The sequence below is a fragment of the Cavia porcellus genome, unplaced genomic scaffold, assembly GCF_034190915.1.
Source record: "Cavia porcellus strain 051 isolate PalLab524CR breed Dunkin Hartley unplaced genomic scaffold, mCavPor4.1 scaffold_2, whole genome shotgun sequence".
NCBI classification, from domain to species: Eukaryota; Metazoa; Chordata; class Mammalia; order Rodentia; family Caviidae; genus Cavia; species Cavia porcellus.
This window is the reverse complement of record NW_026947485.1, coordinates 32,716,469-32,737,482: the sequence shown is the minus strand read 5'-3', so window position 1 is coordinate 32,737,482 and position 21,014 is coordinate 32,716,469. Positions and strand designations below refer to the sequence as shown.

The following is a 21,014-nucleotide window of genomic DNA, read 5'->3' as shown; positions in this document are numbered from 1 at the left end:
TTAGAAGTTTCATGTTTTTGGTTTCAGACAATGCTAGGGAACTAATCCAGGGCCTGGCACATGCTAGGCTAGGGCTCTACCATTGAGTTCTATGCCCAGCCTTAGTACCAGGAGTTTAAAAACTGAGTGATTTCACTTTGCAACCAAATTTGAGAACCAGTGTTCTGGCACAGGGCTGACAAGTAATAATCTATGAATCAAATCCAGCACATACCTATTTTTATAAATAAAGTTTTATCAGCACAGGGTAATGTCTATTTATTTACCTTCTGTCTATGGCTGCTTTACATCACAGCAACAGAAAAGAGTGTTTGAAATAGAGACCATAGGACAAGCAAAATTGAAAACACGTTGCGTAGCCCTTTACAGAAAAAGAATTCCAGGGCTGGGGATACAGCTCTGTGGCATAGTGCCTGCCTGGCAAGTGCAAGGTCTCCTGGTTAAAAAAAAAAAAATTCACTATGTGGTGTAACCTGTGAGAGACCTCCCATGAACTCTGCCAGAGCACCCCACCTCCTCACAGCAGCCTCTCCATTTTCTCAGAGCTGTCTTCTCTAGGCCTCTGGATGGTGCTGCCCTCACTGTTCATCTCCCATCATTCCAAGCACCACCATCCAGTGCTCCAGGATGAGCCAACCCCTCCCCCTGGGAAGCCTCCGAAGGGAGGCAGGGCCTCTCGGATGCTCCTGCTTCCTGAGCCAGTCATCTCTCAGCCATGATTTTATACCCATGGGGACTCCAAAGGCTCCAGTGAATTCCAGGACCAACAGGTGGGTTCTGTAGCCCCTCCACTGGATCCCTCTCAAGTCAGGTCAGTCTTACTGACTCCCTTTACTCCCCACCAGAATCAGCTCTCTTTTTGTTTTCCTTAAGTATAAGCAAATCTGTTTATGCCAGAAGTGTTTGTGTCATCCAGCGTGGACCAGAGGCACATTGGAGGTGTGAATTCGTCTGATGGCTCAGTACTCCTCTTGTGCCAACTACAGTCATCTCTGTATTTGAATCACATTCCCTGAGAGCCTGGAACTAAAGAGATTTGGATTTTCTAGCCCAACTCCCTCTCTGTTATCCTAGCCACAGACTGACAGCTCCCGTCAGTGTAGGGGACAGCCTGGAAGTCTGGGCTTTACTTGCCCTCCACGCCCTGGTCCCCTCTTCTCTCTGCTGGCTTCACTATTTTGTACATGCTTTTGTGGGATGCTCTTTACGGATACCCAAGATCCCAGCCCAGATAGGAATATACCCTTTATAAAGAAATCCAGCCTTGTGGCTTTAATGACCAGAGTGAGTGCCCCTAGCTTTCGGTCCCCTTGAGTGTGGATTCAAAGTGGAAAAGGAAGGAAAAAGAAACAGAAGAGAAGAAGAAAAAAGGGGAAGGACAAAGCTTCTAGAAAAGTGTTGTGTTTGTTGATCTGGGTCCAAGTAAATATACAGTAGGTGAAAAGAGGAGGCTGGCTATGCCCACAAGAGTTTCCATGCTTTCTCCTGGACCCTGACTAGAGGGGCCAGTGCGACGCCTTCCTGGGAGCCGAGAGCAGTGGGGAACTCCAGACACCCCTAGAGAGCAGGCTGCTAAAACCAGGAACCTACTCCCGAAGTCTTGTGACTATGGGTCTCTTTCAAGGGCTGCAGGTGCAAACCTGAATGGTGCTGAACAACTGTGACCCTCCCTGTCCTTCCTCTGCTGCAGTGGGCCCAAGTCTAGCATAAGAGCCACTGTAGGAACACAGCCAGTCTCTCAGGGACAAATGTCTTATTCTCATTCACACCTTGGACTGCACCTGACAGGGATGCAGTGAACCAGATCCTGGCTAGAACTAGGTCCTAGCCAGGCACAAGGGTGCATGCCTGAGCATACAGATGGCTGAGGCAGAGGATTACAGCTTCCAGGCCAGATTGAACTACATAGCAAGACAGAAAGAAGGAAGGAAGGAAGGAAGGAAGGAAGGAAGGAAGGAAGGAAGGAAGGAAGAAAGAAAGAAAGAAAGAAAGAAAGAAAGAAAGAAAGAAAGAAAGAAAGAAAGAAAGAAAGAAACTCTTAGTATTTGGAGAGGGAAAGAGAGCTACCAGGACCAGAACAGCTTTCCTGTCCCTTGGCTGAAATTTCTTTGACATTACACTCAAATTTTCAATTCAGCAGTGACCAAGAGATTACAATGAGAAGGACAGGGCCAAAAATGCAAAACTCATGCTGTCCACACAAGCACAAATTTAATGTGGAATTCTCTTTCCACTTCTAAGGGAACACCTACCTTGGCTGCTGAGAGGTCAATGGGCTTTGACACTATCTGCAGCTTGAGCATTGATGGGGCTGGGGCCAGGATGACGTCTTCCCTTATCAACTCATCCTCCACGTCCTCTGGAAGAAAACCATGACCATGGTGTGACCCAAGGAGAATGGAACAGGAAGTCATTAACACTGCAGACACTTGCAAGTTCAGAGCCAGCTTGAGCAGAAGGAGGCTCCTCCCATCTCCCCTTGGCCTTCCCTTTGGTACCCCCCAAGGCATCTCCAGAAGGAAAGGAAGCAGGTCAAAGGGCTGCTGGTTCCTACTGCAGCCTTCCCCCTCATATGCCACCAGGATGCTGATGGCTGGGATTTACCACTGGCCCACTAGAAAGGGTCACACGTTGGCTCATGACCCAGGTGCAGGAAAGCCTGGTTCAAAGACATTTCTGAGGTGTGGTGCACAGGTCTGTCACCTGAAGATGAGTGTGAAGATGACAGAATTGAGAAATAAAAAGTGTCCACTTCTGAAAAAATAATAGTAGTAGCTCACATTTACTGGCCATTTAGATTGCTTTACCCAGTCTCTTAACATCTGTATCAGAGAGTATTTCCTTTTTCCTTGTCTGGGGGTAGAACTCAGGCCCTCCTACATGTCAGGCAAGCACTGTACCTCTGAGCTACATCTGCAGCCCTAGACTCACTATGTCTCCTCCGCTGACAACGAGGACACTGAAGCATAGAGGAACACACTGCCTGGCCTCACATTAGGCAAACGGAAAATGGCAGACAGATTGTGAACTGCTCTGACTGCTAACCACTCCGCCATCCTGCCACCAACACCACCACCCTCAGTGGCCCCCAGAGATGCCAATCCATATCCAGATACTGCCATTGTACAGTTGGGGGAACTGAGGCCCAGAGAGGCTTCCACTGGAGTCTTTGGCAGCAATGGCCCACTATTTCCTAGCTGACTGAGACCTTCTCACATTCTTCTACCCTGGCATTTACCAGAATTTAAGGGAGACAATTTCAAGGCAAATGTGCCAGCACAGCCAAGTGGAACAGACTCCAGAGGATCCTTAAACTGCAGCTCCTCAGAGGAGGTTCTCGAGTAGCCTTGGTTGGGATGAGGGGTGTCAACATGCCTAGCACATACAACTCATATCTTGTTCCTTTACTGGCCTAGGAAAGATCCATCCATCACACAAAGTAAACTAGAGACTGAGGCTGCTGAATTAGGAGGCTGATTTACCTTTAGGCTGAAGAAAAGTCTGGAATTTAAATAAAAAGCTGAATTCAAATGAGAACCCCTCTTAGTTAGAAACTCTAAAAAAGCTACCCTGCGACCTAGCTCTACAAAAATAACCCAAAATAAAGACCAGATGTTCATTCAGTCTCAATAATGGATCTTTAAAAACATGGCACAGAATAGAGAAAGTAAGAAATCAAATGAGGTATGTAATGTGATACTATTTACATTAGGCAAAACTACATGCACACAAGCAATATTACACGTGTGCGAGGACACCTGCCAGCAAAAGGACTGAGTTTAAGCCGAAGAGAATGATCAAGAATTTCCAGAGGGTGTGCAGGGTGAATGGAAATAAAGAAGGGAAAGAAGAGGGAGGAGAAGGCAGGCTTTGCCTGGTAGAACTGGCTGGGAAGAATGGAGATGTAGGATTAATTCCACTGGGGCCCCAAACTGAGGGCTGCTGTAACCTGAGAGACTCCACCAGGCCCCAGACAGCAGCGTCTTCTGGTAGCACAGAAGGGACAGTATTTATGCCTATATGAATATCGTCCTTCAGCCTCACTTTGTCAGAGAGGGAGCAGGGTCTCCCAGTCCCATGAAGTGAGCCACAGTGGAAGCTGGGAGCCCACAGTGGAAGTGGAAGCAGGTCCAGAAAGCACAAGAAGGAGAGCTCCTAGGTGCAGGCAGCCTCCGTGGGCTTCTTGGGGAAGAACTAGCCCAGTGCAGGTTGCTGCTATAGGACCACAGGGGAGGTCTTGGGTCCAGATGTGGTGAGACCGCCATGCAAGGGAAAAACAGAATGCTCCAGAATGACACGTTGTTCAACCAGAAAAAACCATCTGCAAATGCCAGTGGTTTGAGAATGCTATTTTTAAGGTGCTTGTACAGATGTCTGGTTGAAAATAACAAGCAGAAAGAGACAGAGAGAGAGAGAGAGAGAGAGAGAGAGAGAGAGAGAGAGAGAGAGAGACAGAGAGACAGAGAGAGACAGAGACAGAGAGACAGAGACAGAGAGACAGAGAGAGAGAGAGACAGAGAAAGAGAGAAATATCATTTCAAGAAGGAGTCTATAAGGAAAATGGCCTAATAGCTGTTTTTCCATAGGAGCTGTTTGAAATTACATCTTTATCCCACTAACCCCAAAACGTCTTCCACACTTTTCCAGGCTTCCGCTTTGATAAAACCCTTTCCCGCTGCCCACCTTCCTTAGATACCCCAGGCTGCCACCTCAGCTCTGTCCCTCTCACACACCGCTATAGCCTCAGGCTTATGCCACCTGCAGAATGCCTCCTACCTGAAGGCCACCACCTTCTTCCCTCCACTGTTAGAGGGACAGGTCATTACTTTTTTATTTATTAAGTGCTTTATTGAGCACCCTTGACCGATGTGCCGGGGACAATGTGGAACAGAAGAAGTTGAACAGTGATGAAGGCATTCAAAGAGCTTCCTGCTCAGAAGGGGAGACAGAGTCCCTGGCAAATTATAATATAATAAGTGAATGCAGGAATAGGAAGAGTACAAAGGTCTTGGCAGCAACGAATTCTGCCATAAAAGATCAGGAAATTATCCTATAGGACCCTGAAATACCCAAAGGGCTCTCCAGGGAGCACAGAGCCTCATCACTGCTTTTTTGGACTATGCCAAGCCCCACTCACAGTCTCTGATATCCAGGTTCTTACCCTAAAAACCATCCTACACCAAAGTTCAGGCTCTATCACCCCTAGTGCAGATGTTCAGGGCCCCCTCCTTCCCCACAGCTCACCATGCAACTCCTGCGCGCAGCATTCGCAGGCCTCTGCCTGCCCAGGCTGTGCCCCAGCCCCGAGCCCCTGGCCCCCCACTTCCTGTAGGTCACACTCCTCCAGCCAACCTGCCTTTCTCGCTCCAGGTATTTGCCTATGCATTTCCTCCCACATCTGTGTTTTGCCTGTCTTCTGAGGTTCAGCCTAAATGTCCTCTTGCTGTGAAACTTCCAGAACCTACCACAGAACTTGGCATCTGCCTTCTCAAAGCAATGGAGCACACAGGTTGTATGCTTCATGTGTTACCATGAGAGGACACCCTCTCTCCTCTGTCCCCCAGTCCTGCCCTCCTTCACTCATCTGGTCTGCTTCAGAGCATTTCCAATACTCTGGTGGGCACTCGCTGACAAAAGTCACTGAACCAAACCACAGGAAACTGGATTGGCATGGGGAAGGGTGCTGCCCCTGTAATCTAAGTGATGCTTGTTTCTGTACCACTGTGGTATCCTCTTTCCCATAAGACTACTCTGTGCTGTTCCCTTTCCCTAAACTCTCTGGATGACTGTGTCCCCTTGGTTCTTATCCTTTATCTCCTTTTTTTTTTCTAGTTAGCTAAGTCACCCAAACACACACACACACACACACACACACACACACACACACACACAAACAGCTGGCTTCTGAGAATTGCTAAAAGCCTTCCTTTTAACAGAAGCTCTCTGGGTTCTGAAGGCTGGGAACTGCTTTACTTTCTGCCCAAACATGAGTGCCTTTCATCAGAAAGTCAAGTGCAGTGTCTCCCAGAAGGCTTTGGATGTCAGGGCTCCCTGACTCCATCCTTTACTCTGCAGTCATGGACAGAAGCCTGCCCTTCCTGGGCAGGGCAGGATCACGCTGCCAGCCACTTCTGGTGATTAAGACTCAGAAGCTCTGTTACCTCTGAAGTGAGTTAAGAGGCATAAACAACCCATGTCTCTGCTGTTCAGGGGCCTGGCCCTCGCTTTCAACTTGATCAAAGCACACCACGGGGCCCACATCTCACACAAGGCATTTCTAAGGGGGCATTGCTTTCTTCTTGTAACTTAAAAGGGAATACTTAAAGGGGAGAAGGAAGTATGTGAACAGCTCTCGTATGCCAAAACTGCCAACAGGTAAGTGGCTGTCTTCCAGAAAAGGAGCAAATGTCAATGGCACTCCAGTTCATCCTCTCATATCCTGTCCCTGGCCCAGCATCCTCAGTTCTATGGCTGCATTTGCCCAGCTCCTGGTCTTTGAGGAGCAGAGATTTTCAGGGAGGAACAAAAACTACTTCACCTTAAAGAGCAGAATGGAACATTCTCTATCTTGGTTTTCAAGAGTAACTCCATTGGCATATCCATGACACGTTTGTATTTCAAAAGCATATTTGTAAACTTTCAAAACTGATAGACCTCCCTGACAGAACTACACTGGTATTCTGAAAGCCTCAGTAGAACTGTCTTCTGAAAAGCTCTGTAGGCTCTGAGGGGTCCTAACGAAACTGGAAACACAGAGAGTTTCTCTGGTCCCACTGTGTCATTCTGAAATGATCAGATTGCTCAGGACTTTTCCAGCAGAAAAAAAAAAAGCAGGCAGTAAAAAAAGACATGGACAGAAAAGAGACACCTGGCCCTGCTTCCTGAGATCAGGTAGGAGGAAAAGAGTCCCTATCTCAGCTCAGAGAAAATGCCCACTACTCACTGTCTCCCAGGAGAGGCTGGGGAGGCCCTACAGGGACAACACAGAGGCACCTGCTATACCTACCAAGCTGAAGGGCATCCAGCTCATCATCCACCTTGCTGGACGCTGGCAACTGACTCTTCCTGGGAAAGAGAAAATGTCAGTGAGCAAGAACAGCATGACACAGAGACACAAGCAGCAAAGAAGACCGGGAGGGGCCCTGCATGGGAATCTAGAAGTGGTACCGCTGGCCCCTGACATGCAGATGTGTCTTGATTGTATGGCCCTCTCTCAGGAGGAGTTCCACAGAAGATAGCTCCAAATGACCTCCTAGGGACCACTCAGTGCTCTGTTCTCCCAAAGAAGCTGAACACCAACCACTACTGGACACTGAACTCTGTGGTTTGACACTTGTCACTGAATGCCAACATATCCACAGGTGGCACTGCAGTAATGTTGGGAGACACACTTACAAAGAGATCGAGTTCTTCTGATCATTGCACAGGATGTCTTCATCTGTCTCCATGAGATTTTTCTTTGCTTGCTCCCCCTCTCCCAGCCCCCACTGTAAAATCATCAGCAACTATTTATAAAAGCCCTCTGAAATGCATCAGAATGTTCGAAAGAACTAGTCCTGCATCTTCCCATTACTTGAAAAGTCACCCCATAATTCTGCTTTGCAGATTCAGATGCATGCACACAGAACTTAAAGTTGTCCCCTTAGGCCCCCCTTTTTTTTCTCCTCCAGCATGCATTAATCTAAACTAAAGGGAAATCACTTTTTGAAAAGCATTTATTAAAAATAATAATATTACATCACTCTCTGAAAGCCCATTTACTGTGTTTAAAAAAACTGGCAGGTCTTTTGAATATGTTACTGAAATATATTTTCCTCCAACATCCTTGCAGGGTAAGATAGGACTGGAGCACAATCGCAGTCTTGCCACGGTGCACTCCATTGAATTGGTTTCCTCTCTCAAGATGTATGAAGGGTGTGAGTGGAAGACTGTGGGGGACGTGCAGTACACAGCCCATGTGCAAGCACGTGCTGCTTTGCACTTGGTCTCTCTGCTGGCTCCAGAACACCAAGCACCTCTTCCTCTCTCTCAGGCAGTTCCTCCTCCCCGATACGTTCCATTCTATAGAGCATTTCCTCCACCTGAGTCTGACCCCTCCAGGATTCTAGAGGTGTGTCCGTGGGAAATGGTGCAAGAATGAGCTGGAAGAGGGGTCACAGCTCAGAGGGTATGGAGAAGGATGTGGAGGTGCAGCCAGTAGGAGCACGCCACTGGGAAGGGATGAACCACACTTTCCTCCAAAGCCTCTGCCTGCTTCCATGCCTCCATCTGCTCTGCCTCTCTCTTCTATCAGAAAAATGAGAGTGGAAGTACTAGGGTAGGTGGCTTCTCCAGTCTATCTTCAGCCATGTCAGGCATGGGCAAACACTCGTGTTTATCTCTCCCGAACCCTTCTATGCTCTCAGCCTTCTGATCTCACACCCAAATTATGTCAGTGGCCTCTGCTGCCTTCCTGATTTCCAGTATGGCCACTCTTTGGCACTCTACACCTCCACATGTCACCTCTCTACAAAGCAACTCTGACCATGACTCTTGTCACCTGGCAGCAAGTCTTCAAATGTTCCCTGTCATCACCACCACCACCACCAACGGCAACAGTAACCATACTTATGAAAATAACAACAGCAACAAGATGAGTGCCCTGCAAGCCTTAATATCATCTGTCTCTCAGAACAGTTTTATAAAGCAGTTATTTCACCTCACTAAACAGAGGGGTTTAGAAATTTTTCCAGGGTAATAAAGCTAGTAAATGTCAGCACAGAAATTTAAACAGTAGCCATAACTCCAAAGATAATGGCAGCAACCACCACCCAAACAGATTCCTTATAAAAGCCAGGCTCACTGTAGTGTCCTATAGGACTCCCCATGAGCTGGTCATCTCACTCTAGGTCCTCTGTGTTCCACCTGCACTTCCAGTGCTGAACATCTCAGTCCAAGAGGTGCATCTTTTTATAAGCTACTCACTCCATTTTGAGTGTCCTTTGACAAACTCATATTAACCCTCCAAAACTTAACTAAAATGCTCCTTTCCCTTCAACTCCAAAGTCTGCCTTTATTCATTCCTTAACTCACCCGGCATCCATTGCAGGGTTATCTAGCAGGCTTCGCTCTCTGCCTGGAGGACTCCTAGAAGTATAAAATAAATAAGCATAAATTGCATGACATGATGTAATCAACTGGCCCACAAAGAGACCTATATCCTAGACCCCAGAGCCTGAAAATGTTATCTTCTATAGCAAAGGGGTTTAGTCAAAGATCTTGAGATGAAGAGATTCTCTTGGATTCTCTAGGTAGGACCTAGTCACAGGGTCTTTACAAGAGGAAGGCAGAAGGACTCTGACACAAATGAGGAGGAGACATGAGGACAGAAGCAGAAACTGGAGCGGAGTGCACCGCAGATGGAGGAAGGCCCACAGCCAAGGACACAGTAGGCACTAGACGGTGAGAAAGACAAGGAAACAGACTCCCCAGTGCCACCAGAGAGATGCCCCCTCAATAGTAGCCAATGGAACTGGTTCAGACTTCAGCCGCAGAAACCGTAAGATAATAAATTCATGCTGTTTTACGTTACTGGGTCTGGTAATAGTGGATCTACCAGAATACCAATGAGACAGAGGAAAGTCTTAGGAAAAATGTAGGTTGCCTACAAACAGCAAAGGAAAAGTGATACACTTGGTAAGAGTGTAACTAAGGGAGAGAGAGGACCACAGGATTCTCTTAGGCTCCCATGTCCCAGATGCCCAGCCTAATGCTCCATAAACAGGTGCTGAATGCCAGAAAGACTCTCACAGAAGCTAAGTGACTTACACAGGGCTGTGCAACTTACAAGTGCCAGAGCCAGGACTAAAATGCAGGCCACTGGCTCCAAATGCTGTACTTTGATCTTTCTTTTAATTTACATATCCTTCTTCCATCCAGAAACCTCCATGGCTCCCGGGAGCCATGAGACGTAGTCCAGTCTTTCCATGTGTTCCCAATGGCTCCTAAGGTCAGTTGGTGGCCATAAGCCACAGTGAGAGGGTGGGGATGATGTGCCCACTGAGCATGGAACAGCCGGTCCTCTCCCTGGTCATGGGACTTCCACCCGGAGGGCCATCCATCAGCTGAAGGAGCAAGCAGCTTAGACACTTTGTACCCGTTTCCCATTGATGTCCTCACCAAAGGAGACTTCAAGCAGGGTCACACATGGAGAATGCGCTCATTGTTCCTTTCATGTGCCCCTTTGTGGCATAGCGTTGCAAAGTTTAAAAGGTCAGTTTGAAAGCATGCTCTCGCCTTTGAGTGAAAACTATTATGAACAATAATGACAAAAAGATAAATCAAGGGATTCAAAATTCTTTTTCAAAGGGTGATTGTGCAGATAACCCAGAGATATGTGTCAAAGTGTGCATCTAATGAATGCAGGGGGCTGACCAGTAGATATCCAGCTTGCCTGCCCTGTCTGAGGTCTCTGCCTCCCACTCCAGCTTCTCTCCTACAGGGAGAACAAAGCCCAGGGCCCTGTATTCAGGGCCGTGAAGGACTAGGACTCAACCTCTGAGCAGTCAATTCCCTGGCTTGATCAGCAGAAAAGAGTCACCCAGAGACCTTGGTTCTTGTCCCTGCTCCTCTCTACACTGTGTGGCCTTGGGCAATTCATGTAATCTCTAGGAGCATTGGATTCTTCTCTACACTGTGGTGGGAGCGTCAGTGTTTCTACTCACTGTGGGACATGACCAGTACAGGAGCTCTAAAAAATAGATTGCAGGGGCTCTAATGGTCTTCTGGAAGTTACCCTAATGCCTAAATTTTACTTTCAAAAGCATCATCAAAATGTGTGTGCATAGTAATACATTTAGTTCTTATTGGGGAGGAAAGGAGAGAGAAAAAAAACTTATAAAATCTGAGCAATGACTGAATTTAGGTGAAGGGGGTCTATTACATGATTTTTTGACTTTTCTGCAGGATTAAGCTTTTTGAAAGTTAAGAACTTGGGTTGGATTTAATGGAGAGAAAATTAACTATATGGAGGTATCTTGTAACAAAATACAGAAGCAACTCAAATCAGGACAGAGATAAAATATATGAAAGAGCAAACCAAAGATCTGGGGGAAATGTTGAATTCCAACATATATTCAAATATAAATTATGAAGGAGAAAGTAAAAACAATGTGAGAAAGGGAAATATTGAAAAGATGACTACAAAGAACTTTCCAACACGCACTTCCGTAGAAACACACTCATTCTCAATGGCACATGAGTGTTAAATGCACACCTAGTGTTGCAAATTGAACCTCACAAAATACCAAAGAGAAGGAGAAAAATTTTAGGGCAAAGATCGATTACCTACAAACAACAATGACTCTAACTTCAACTTCTCAGTAGTAACAATTAAAGCCTTAAGACGCTGAGATGACATTTGTGGAGTGCTGAGAAAAATTAACTGCTGACTTGAAAATTCCCAGCTAAAATATCACTAAAGCTAAGGACAAAGAGATAATATTCCTGAGCAAAATCTGAAAACATTTACTGTCACAGGCCTTCTGAATGAACTGTTAAAGGGAATATTTTAGGAAGAAGAAAGGTGAACCTGACAGAGCAGGCAGTGAGCTAGACATGAGCTGGAGCTGAGAGGAAGGTGGCTGAGCTGGGAAAGAAAATTTCCCAACAGACAACAGGCAGAGTTTCTTAAGTGAGCGATCTCAAATCTTCCCGGAAAGCACACGTCTCTTTACCTGTCCTACACATATAGCTCTGTGAGCATCGGATCAACACATGAGCACATAATGGAGTCAAACACCACATCAACCTAATCTGACTTCCATGACCCAGTTAGACCTCGATGCATCTGTGCTGCAATTTTGACTTTGGCAACCGTCTTCATTCTGGCCATGACCAAGTAAGACTAAAACCTCGCCTGACATGCACATAGAATCCCTCTGCTGATTGGACAAAGCTCCATTAGGCACTGCCCTCATCCATTTCTCCAGGTTACAGGAAAACAAAAGAGAAGTTGATTCCTGTCCTCACTGTAATTGCCTCCCTCACTCTTGTCTGTCCATTTACAAGCCAGTCTTGCTCTTCAGGGCAGTGAACCTCTCCAGAGGTGCCCATTCTCCCTTCTTGAGGGTGCACTGTCCTTAATAAAACATTTTCTACCTGCTGTTCCACAAACATACTCAGGTTATGCTTGTCCCTCAGTAAACTCACTCTCTAGATCTGTTACCAGCTGACTCTTGCTCTTTAGGCAAGATGATCCAAGAACTAAGACACTCTCGTTATAAAATACAGACATCAACTGCACAACAAAAATCTAGTGACAAACCCAGAAGGAAAGAGCTGGCCAAGTGCAATGGTGAGGAGAGAAATTGGTAAATATTTAAGTAAACCTAAATGATCATGGACAATAAAAACAGTAACAGCAACTAATTTGGGAGTAGTTTAAAAAATGATACTGAAATGATACTAATAAACAGGGAACACTGAAAGGGGGTGATTATCAAAGCTTTCTGAAATTTGCATTTTTTTTGTCTTTTTTTTCGTTTTTATCGGTACCAGGGATCGAACTCACGACTGCCTGCTTGCAAGGCAGGCGCTTATGCCGCTGAGCTAAATCCCCAGCCCCGAAATTTGCATTTTTTGAAGGGATAGAAAAAGTGATTAAACTTGGACTTTAAAGCCAATTATGTTTAAAATTTTGAGTAATCTATAAAACAGTAAAAACATGATATACAATCTTCAAATCAGAAAAGAGAAGAAAAATACACAAATTTGCAAGAAAGTGTCAGTGGAAACAGTTTGGCATTCCTAGCTGACTCTGCCATCATCACTCCCCCATACACTGAGCCCCAGAGGACTGAAAACAAACTAACTCATACAAACATTATTAGCAGCACTATTTGCAGCATCCACAAGGTGCAAACAAACCCAGATGACTGTCAGCAAATGATCAGGTAAACAAAATGCTCTATATCCATGCAGTGGAATATCACTCTGCCACAAAAAAGGAATGAAACACTGATACATGACCCTCCACCATGTTATGCAAAGAAAAGAGGACTAACACCAAAGACCACATATAATCATATAATTATAGTTCCAACGTACGTGAAATATCACAGACTGGCTGTCACAAGTTGAGGGGTGGGAAGAATGGATTGAAACTGGGTAAGTAGTAAAACATAAATGCATGTATATGGGATTTAAAAATAACTCTTAGCAAGCTCCTCCTTTCTACATGCATTCCAGTGGTACAGAATATTCTACTTAACACAATCACTAGATGCATTGGTACAAGAACTGGTAACAAGGTGAGTATGTCCGACATCTACCCATGGTACCCAGTATTAGACTCGAACTGCACTAGGTACAGTGCAACAAGTCAAGGGGACCTGACAGCCCCAGGACCAGCGTCCAGGTTCCCTGCCATAGAGGAGCCAGATAAACAAGCTGCACACCAGTGTGGGTCAGAGATTAGCACCATCTGCTAGTCAGATCATTGAATCCCACTTTCCCTTTAGCCTGACTCCTTTGACACCTGAACAAGAACACCGTGATCCGGCCATTTAGACTCTCCAGTCTCCACCCCACGCACTTCGGAGGTGGCTGTGTAGTGCTCTTTCCTCAAGTTTCCAGCAGTGACTTCGCACAGCCCCATGCACTTAAGGAGCTTATTAAAGACTAAGCCCTGCCCCTAGCAGCAGCATAGTATGTGAGTTTTATCCCTGAGGGCAAGCTAATATAAAAAAAAAAAAAAAGGTTTAAAAGAAATCTAAGTTCTCCACAGAAAAAAATTCTTTTTCCTTTCCACTTTCCTGTTCCCCATTTGTCTTAGGGTTCCTGAGGGGTGCCCCCAGTCATGGGCTTGAGGGAAAGATGTGGTACAGAACTAAGGTCAGACTCGGGCAGCACTGGGGTTTCCTATCATAATCACTGGTGTCATGGATGACAGACCAGAAAAACGGAGCTCTGCAGGGGCGGGGGGAGGCAGAAGGGAATGTTTCCCAGTGTCTTTAGCTCTGGGAGCTCCTTCTGACAGATGGGAGGGGTGTGGGCCTCTGCAGGGGCTTCCTCTACTTCCCCTGACCATCAGATAGGCAGGCAGTTTTAAAATTAAGCCATAAAGAACATGAGGTCTCATGAGGGATTCGGTTATGGAGAAGTCATTGTGTGCACAGGCATCACAATGTGTAGCGACTTTAACAGATTTCAACTTATTCCCTGCAGTTGCCAGTTCTCCAACTGCTGACCTTCAACATATAAAAACCATTTTCCCCATTCTCTCTCTCTCTCTCTCTTTCTCACTGGCTCTTGCTCGCTGTCTCTCTCTCTGTCTCTCGCTCTTGCTCTCTCTCCTTCCTTTGCTTTTAAGGATATGGAAAACCTTACTAAAACTGCCTGGTTTGACATTTCCTGTAAGAAAGTCCTCTGCTTGGAATACTGTAAAAACAACCTGCTTTAACAATTCAATCCAAATAAATTATCTTCCTGATACAAGTAAAAATCCCTAATTGGGAATTGAGCTGCATTCCTAGAGCTCTCATCGGGGTCTATGATGACGAAGGTTGGAAAGATAGGAATCGCCTGGTGAGGATGGATTGGGGGTGGGAGCCACGGATGGCCTGCGTCCTCCTGGAAAAGCCATTGGGCTGGGCTGGTGAATTGGAGAGAACACAGGCTGTCCCCCGGCCTCCTGAACCATTGTTCTTTGGGGGTGATTTCTCAGCACTATTAACTCTCTTTCCGTACGTGCACTCCCAATAGGTCTTGGCACAAATCCTGGACAAGAAACACACAGAGCCAGAGCAGGATCCAAAATCATGTCCAACATTTCTCCTTCCTGTATATCTATTCCATGAGTCAGGCTGGGTCCTGGAACATTCCAAGAACAGCAAAGAAATGTACCTTACGCTTAGATTCAGAGGGTTCCTTCAAGGGCACACAGTTTGTAAAACAAAACTATACTACTGATGACCTTCCCCAATATTATTCTGTTAATCTTCCAGTCTGGCTCCAGGCCTAGGCTTGCAACTGGTCTTTAATGAATGCTCCCTCTGGAAACCAAGGCGAACTCAAAGAGTTCACCTAGATACAGCTTGTGAGCTGAAAGGCTAGAAAGCTAATCCAGCCGGCCTCGTCCAGCAGTGGTGAGCCTATGGCACATGTGCCACAGTAGGCTGTTTGTACAATTGAAAGCTGATCCAACCAGGTAACCCTGTAGGGGCTATAGGAGCAGCAGAGCTTTCCCTGCAGCTCTCTGGTAACAAGTAAAGCCAGATATGGAACTGCAGGCTGCAGATGAGTCCCATCTGGATGTTAGAGGCACTGGTTGCATTTGCTTCAAATCTAAAACACGTTAGGACAGGTTGTTCTTCCCTCAGGGAGACATAATACTGCAGGACTGAGTGGTCCTCCCAAGATGTATCTCTTTGCCTGTTCTGGGGTAGAAGTAGCAAGATTGTGAGGTGCTTAACAGACAGCAAGAACAGGTGCAGAGATGATGTTCCTTCAAGGAACAAATACCTCCCACAGAGAAAAGTGATCTCTGTGGAGTCCATCTCTGCAACATGGCCAAGTTCACTGAGGAATCATTCTCCCTTCTCAGCCAGGCAGTTTACCAAGCACAATGGTAATGGATCAAGAATTCATTTTTATCTCACTTCTGCTCCCCTGCTCATGGGCATGGGATACTGGGTCATCCACTGTGGACACCAGGAAATATCAATGCTAAAGATGTGATGGTTAGCCCGGCTCATCCCACAGGCATCCCAAGTGTGAGCAGGGTCCAGACTGCATGACTGGCCAGAGGACCACTGAGGCTATGTCTGACAGGGATTCCCAGCAGCCTGACCTTGCCTAATTGAGGACACAATGAAAATGACTATAGCAGAGCTAGAGATCCAACTCTGACTCCCCAAGGCTGGTATGAGCCCAGGATGGAAAGGATTACCTCTATAATCTTGGTATTGCCCCAAAGACTCCAAAGTCATTGTTGGAGTTATAAAAGGGAAGGTTCTGAGAGGCTGCCCGAAAGGCATTATGTAAGAGTTGCTGCTGGTTTCCATGGTGGACTGGAAAGCGATGTGATGTTTTTTTAGCTGCTAGGAGAAGCCACTTTGCGGAAGTCCTGCCTTTAACTGTCCTCATAAAGGTCAACCAATATTGAGGACCTGGCCAAGAGCCCTAGTTACCTGTTAAGGCTACAGCAAGAGGATAAAATAAGACACAGAGACAAATTTAGTAATACATGATGAGTGACTGGGAAGTCAGTGTCTCCAGATGAGCCAAGGGAGTGACATTCCAGGACAGCCACTATTTATTGGGTGCCTACTGTGATAGGTGGAGCTAAGGAAAGAGTCAAAGTTGGTAGAAGACTCAGAGACCTATGACTCAGTGGGCAGGCAGAATCTCGAGATGACTCAAGAGGGTGGAGATGATCCTATGCTAAAATGGATCTTGCCCTGGAGTGCTTTTTAAATTTAGCGGTCTTAGTTTTAGTCTTTAGTGGGTGAGAGAGGATGGTTCATCCCTAGAGTTAATGGGAAACCTCGAATGAATGATACCAAAAATCCCAAACCTCCATTTTATCCCTTAGGGAAGTATGCAAAATTAGCCATTGTGACATGTGGCCCCCAACAAACCAGCACATCCAGGGAAGTAAGCCACACCAACCAGAGGGACGTACTTTCTCCCAAAGCTATTACATATTCTATCTACTTCAACTGTTTGATTAAATATACCAAAGGGTAGCATGAAACAGCTACTCAAATGATGTATTTCATTCTAAGCTCACAGAACATTCCTTTACATAAGCATTTATTAAAGAACTGCAAGCAGTGTGTTTGAAACACAGCACTGTCCAGGCCCAACATCAACTTTGCAACCACTCAGAAAGAGGGAAATATGGGTTCAAATGCTTTTAGAAAGCAGATGATGCTCACTCTTAAAATCACTTCTTTTGGGGGCTCATGACCTTCTCCAAGTGACCCTGGATAAATACACACCCTTCCTGGGCTTTGATTTGCCTCTCTGTGATATTCCAGACATTCTAAATATACTATAGTTTTGCCCTTACCATAGAAAGGCTTATCTGGAAAGCACCTTTTATTTTCCCAAACACTTGCAAAGCACATTTCTAAATTTAATTCTTATAAAAGTCCTGTGTGGGAAGCAGCACAGGGACTCTTTAGCCCTATTTTTACAAAGACACTGAGGTTCAAAAGACTGTCAACCCTCTACTACAAACCCATCCACAACACACAGGTCCATGGTGACATGTGGAAACTAAAACAGTGAAACATTTTGTGGTAGCTTACTTTGTCCATTTTATTTCAAGATTACATCTGTCCCAACTTTTTGAATTCGTTTAATGACATAAAAACAAATATTAATTGGACCAGTGATGTGCTCCATTTAGCAGCACATATACTAACCTGACTAGGGCCTGATGTACCATGGGGTTAATGGGGCTTAAACTTTAGGGAGTCTCCCTCCCAAGTGGCCCAGGAAATATGTTCATATGGTTTTGTGTTTTTGGAAATTTGCAGAAATGAGATACTGTTACATTATTTCCCCTAAAGAAGCCACCCAGATCGTATATGTTTCAGGTCCACAGATCTGAATCTGCCTCTGAAGCTCAAGGTGGTTTTCCAGTATGTTTTAATTAATTTATTTTACTGATGCATGAATCCATCCCTAGAGTCCATGACCCACTCACTGTTACAGATGGATGACCCCAGATTCTTCCGCTATAGACAGCAACCCTGGGATGCACTGTCTTGCTGTGGTTTGTACACAAAGCCCAGGCTGACACTGGCTCCCATAGCTACTCTTCCTTCCACCCAACACCACACTCATGGGAAAGGAATATCCAAGAAATTTTGACCTACCCCCAAAACACAGAGGACTGACTGTTTTTCTGGATGTTTCTTAGAAGAAAGAGGAACAAAACAAGTTAATTTAAACCCAAGTTATCTTTGCACACTTTGAGCATTACACCACTCATACACATAAAACCAGAGAGCAGTGGAATTTATGTGAGTGAGCCAGCCCCAATTTGGGACCAGCACACCCTGACTAAAATTAGATGTGTTTCTGAGCCAGGGAGTCCTCCTCCTTGGCCCCTCCAGGCAGCTGTTTTCACTTGAAAGGGGTGTGAGGTCCTTGGGTACCAACTTGGAGTGGGAGGGGCCTCCCTCTCTGTTCCTCTGGAATGCAACTTCCTGTCTCTAATGAGGATTCCCAGCCGTAGGCATAAGTAGCTCAGGTGAGGGTATGCGCTGAGCATCTGGGACATGACTGAGAAGCTAGCCTTTCAGGAGAAGAAATCAATGCTAAAACTCTGAGAGCCCCAAAGCAGGAGAGCACAAGCCTTCCGTTACCAAAAAGGTAGGACATGAAGCTTTAAAATTTTAGTGTAGGATAAGCTTCCCTCTCAGGTCCCTAAGAGTAACAGGATTTCACATGAGGTTGTAAGAGTGGGAGGAAACAAACCTAACTGCTCAGTGCTTTTCTCCATAACAGTGAAACTTTTGCAGAAGCAGCATGACCCCCTCTGGCAGAGTTCTGGGTTCCCTGGTTTCTTAGAATCTAAGTAACATAGGCCTGTGGCTGAAAACACAACTCCTCCCAAATCCTCTTGAATCCTGGCTTCCCTGAGCTACACCCTCCTGCCATTGCCACCTTCCCAGGCAGCTGGCATACAGGGACCCACAAATTGCAGCCTCTTCCAGATTATGTGGGCAAAAAAGGTCCGTGCAATGCAGCCCACAGGAAGAACTTTGACCAAAGGTATCTGGAGCTCTTTCCAGAACAAATATAAAGCCATCCGAAGCAGCTAGAACTATGTCGGGCAGTCTCCTGTGGAAATGTCATGTTGAGCCTCACAATATGGATGTAATCAAAGGATCAGGGGTTCTAAGAAAACATCCAGAGGGTTGGGAAGGGATTCTAGTCCTAGCAAAGTGGATGGGTCTCAGGCGGGTGGATAGGAATTAGCTTCCCAGAGCCCACAGGACAACCTAAAGCAGGCTGCATTAACAGTTCATTTTTCCCTACCAGGTCCATGCACTTTATATTTTCCCTTATTATAAGAGCTGTTAAACCACAAGAGAACATGCAGTATACTCTTATAATGACAGTTAACAGTTGCTGTATTTCTTTACCCCTCTCAAAACACACTCTCTCTCGCTCTCTCTCTCTCTCTCTCTCTCTGAGTTTTTTGTCTTATTTCTTCCTTGTTGCTGAACCATTTAAAAGCCAGATGCCACATTATGACATACCACCACCAAAGACTCCAGCCCACCTCTCCACAGAGTGAGGGCTTGTGCCTACATAACCTGAGTGGGCTGTATTTGTATGACAACATTTCTTAAAACTGATATCCTTCTCTAAGCATTGTAAGACCCCTGCATCTGGGACATGTGGCTCTTTGGAGTAACTGTGTTAAAAAAGAAGAATCATCAATCAGCTGTAATGTCATTATTAAATGATCCCGATCTGCTTTTTTAAATCTAAAATGGATACTTTCAACTTTTTTCTTTCTTTAATAACCCCTGGAGAGTATTAGCTCTTAAAATTCTCTGATCATTCACTTCTAGGGTAGGAAGTGACTTGAGACCTGTGGGGGAGCTAGTGGGGAAAAGGAGACGCTTTGGGCTGTAGAAGTCCTTGGTAACTCCAGGGTTGCTCCTGAGCACCTAGCAAAATGTCCTCATAAGTTGATTTGAGCCACAACGTAGCTTCTGGAACCTGAACATACAATGTGTCACTGCTCTTTGCAGAGACCAATGTGAAATATTAGAGCCTCCAGTGCTCAGATGGGGCAAAGCACTTGGTTTTCCATCAGTGAGGTTTAGAGTGCCTCATTATCTTTTCTTCCTATTTAAAAGAAATTTTATTGGAAGGGTGACAGACCAAACAAATGATCCAGTGACCATAGGGAGCCATATCACCGCTTATAGGAATGTCAGCTGCTTCTCAAACACTGCATCCGTCTTGGGCCAAGACAGAAGCAGTAAAGCAGATGGAGGACCCTGACTTCAAAGGGGCTCACCATGTCCACTCACTGCCCAGGCCTGGCCTTGGGAGAAAGTGGACATCTGTACCAACACCACGGCTTTCAAAGGACCCCAGCTTCCCCAAGCAAATCCATTCAACCCATAAATGCATCTGAGGCCTACTGTATGCCGAAGCCCTTGGGAGTTTTTCCCAGAGTCACAGGACCAGAGACTTAGATGCCTCTTCCCTTACTGAGAGCCCGCACAGTGAACCCTGAACATTCTTCAGTCTCAAGCACAACCTTCTATCCTTCAACACCAGCTCTGCCTCCCAGCTTTCTCACAAAACTCCCATCTTACAGGAATAGATCATCTCTTTAAAAAAAAAAAAAAAAGTGCTTTGTTTAACCAGATAATACAGGGAGACTAATCTTTATTAAAGTATCTGTTGGGACCAATTATTTCTATACATTATTTATTCTTCATAACAATCTCATAAAAGTAGATATTATTATTGATTTTTTTATAGTACTGAGGTCTAATCCAGGGCCCTGCACATATGAGGAAAGCATTCTACCACTTGAGCTACATCCTCAATTATCCCATGCTTTAGATGAAAAAAATTAACCTACACAGAGGGTTTTTCTTAAATTGCCCAAGATCATCTTTTTAGTATATGGCAGGGCTGGGATTCGAACTCAATTCTGTTTCACTTTAAATCCAACACCCCTTCAATCTCATCATGCCAAGAGTTACCAAATACGTTAAACACCGGTGAACCAAGTTTCAAAGGCTCTCCATACAATAAAACGCAATGTTTCCCAAATAGCAATTCTCAATAACTTGACTTAACAAAGCTTAGCTTAATTGAAATGAATTTCGAGTTGCTCAAAAACTCTCCGGAGCAGAATTGACTCTTTCACTGAGAATTTAAAAGGTACTTTGGGAAACTGTAATGCCCCAGACCCATCATTATGGACACCAATTATCATTATGGAGCACGGTAGAAAGTGGATCCAGTATTGTCGGTGTTGCCCC

The 21,014-nt window shown here is 45.5% G+C and overlaps 1 protein-coding gene across 2 annotated transcripts in view; it reads right to left on the bottom strand.

Annotated features, from left to right (window-relative positions):
• Mindy4 (MINDY lysine 48 deubiquitinase 4) overlaps window positions 1–21,014 on the bottom strand; it is a 99,368-nt gene that overhangs the window by 45,304 nt on the left and 33,050 nt on the right. The window contains exons 6-8 of one of the 2 annotated variants that reach the window (XM_013150492.3): window positions 9,073–9,126; window positions 7,007–7,065; window positions 2,253–2,359 (exon numbers count right to left, since the gene is read on the bottom strand). In XM_013150492.3, the coding sequence (XP_013005946.1) occupies window positions 2,253–2,359; window positions 7,007–7,065; window positions 9,073–9,126 (220 nt within the window). The remainder of the gene's footprint in view (window positions 1–2,252; window positions 2,360–7,006; window positions 7,066–9,072; window positions 9,127–21,014) is intronic. The other variant, XM_003467866.5, reaches the window with a different exon arrangement.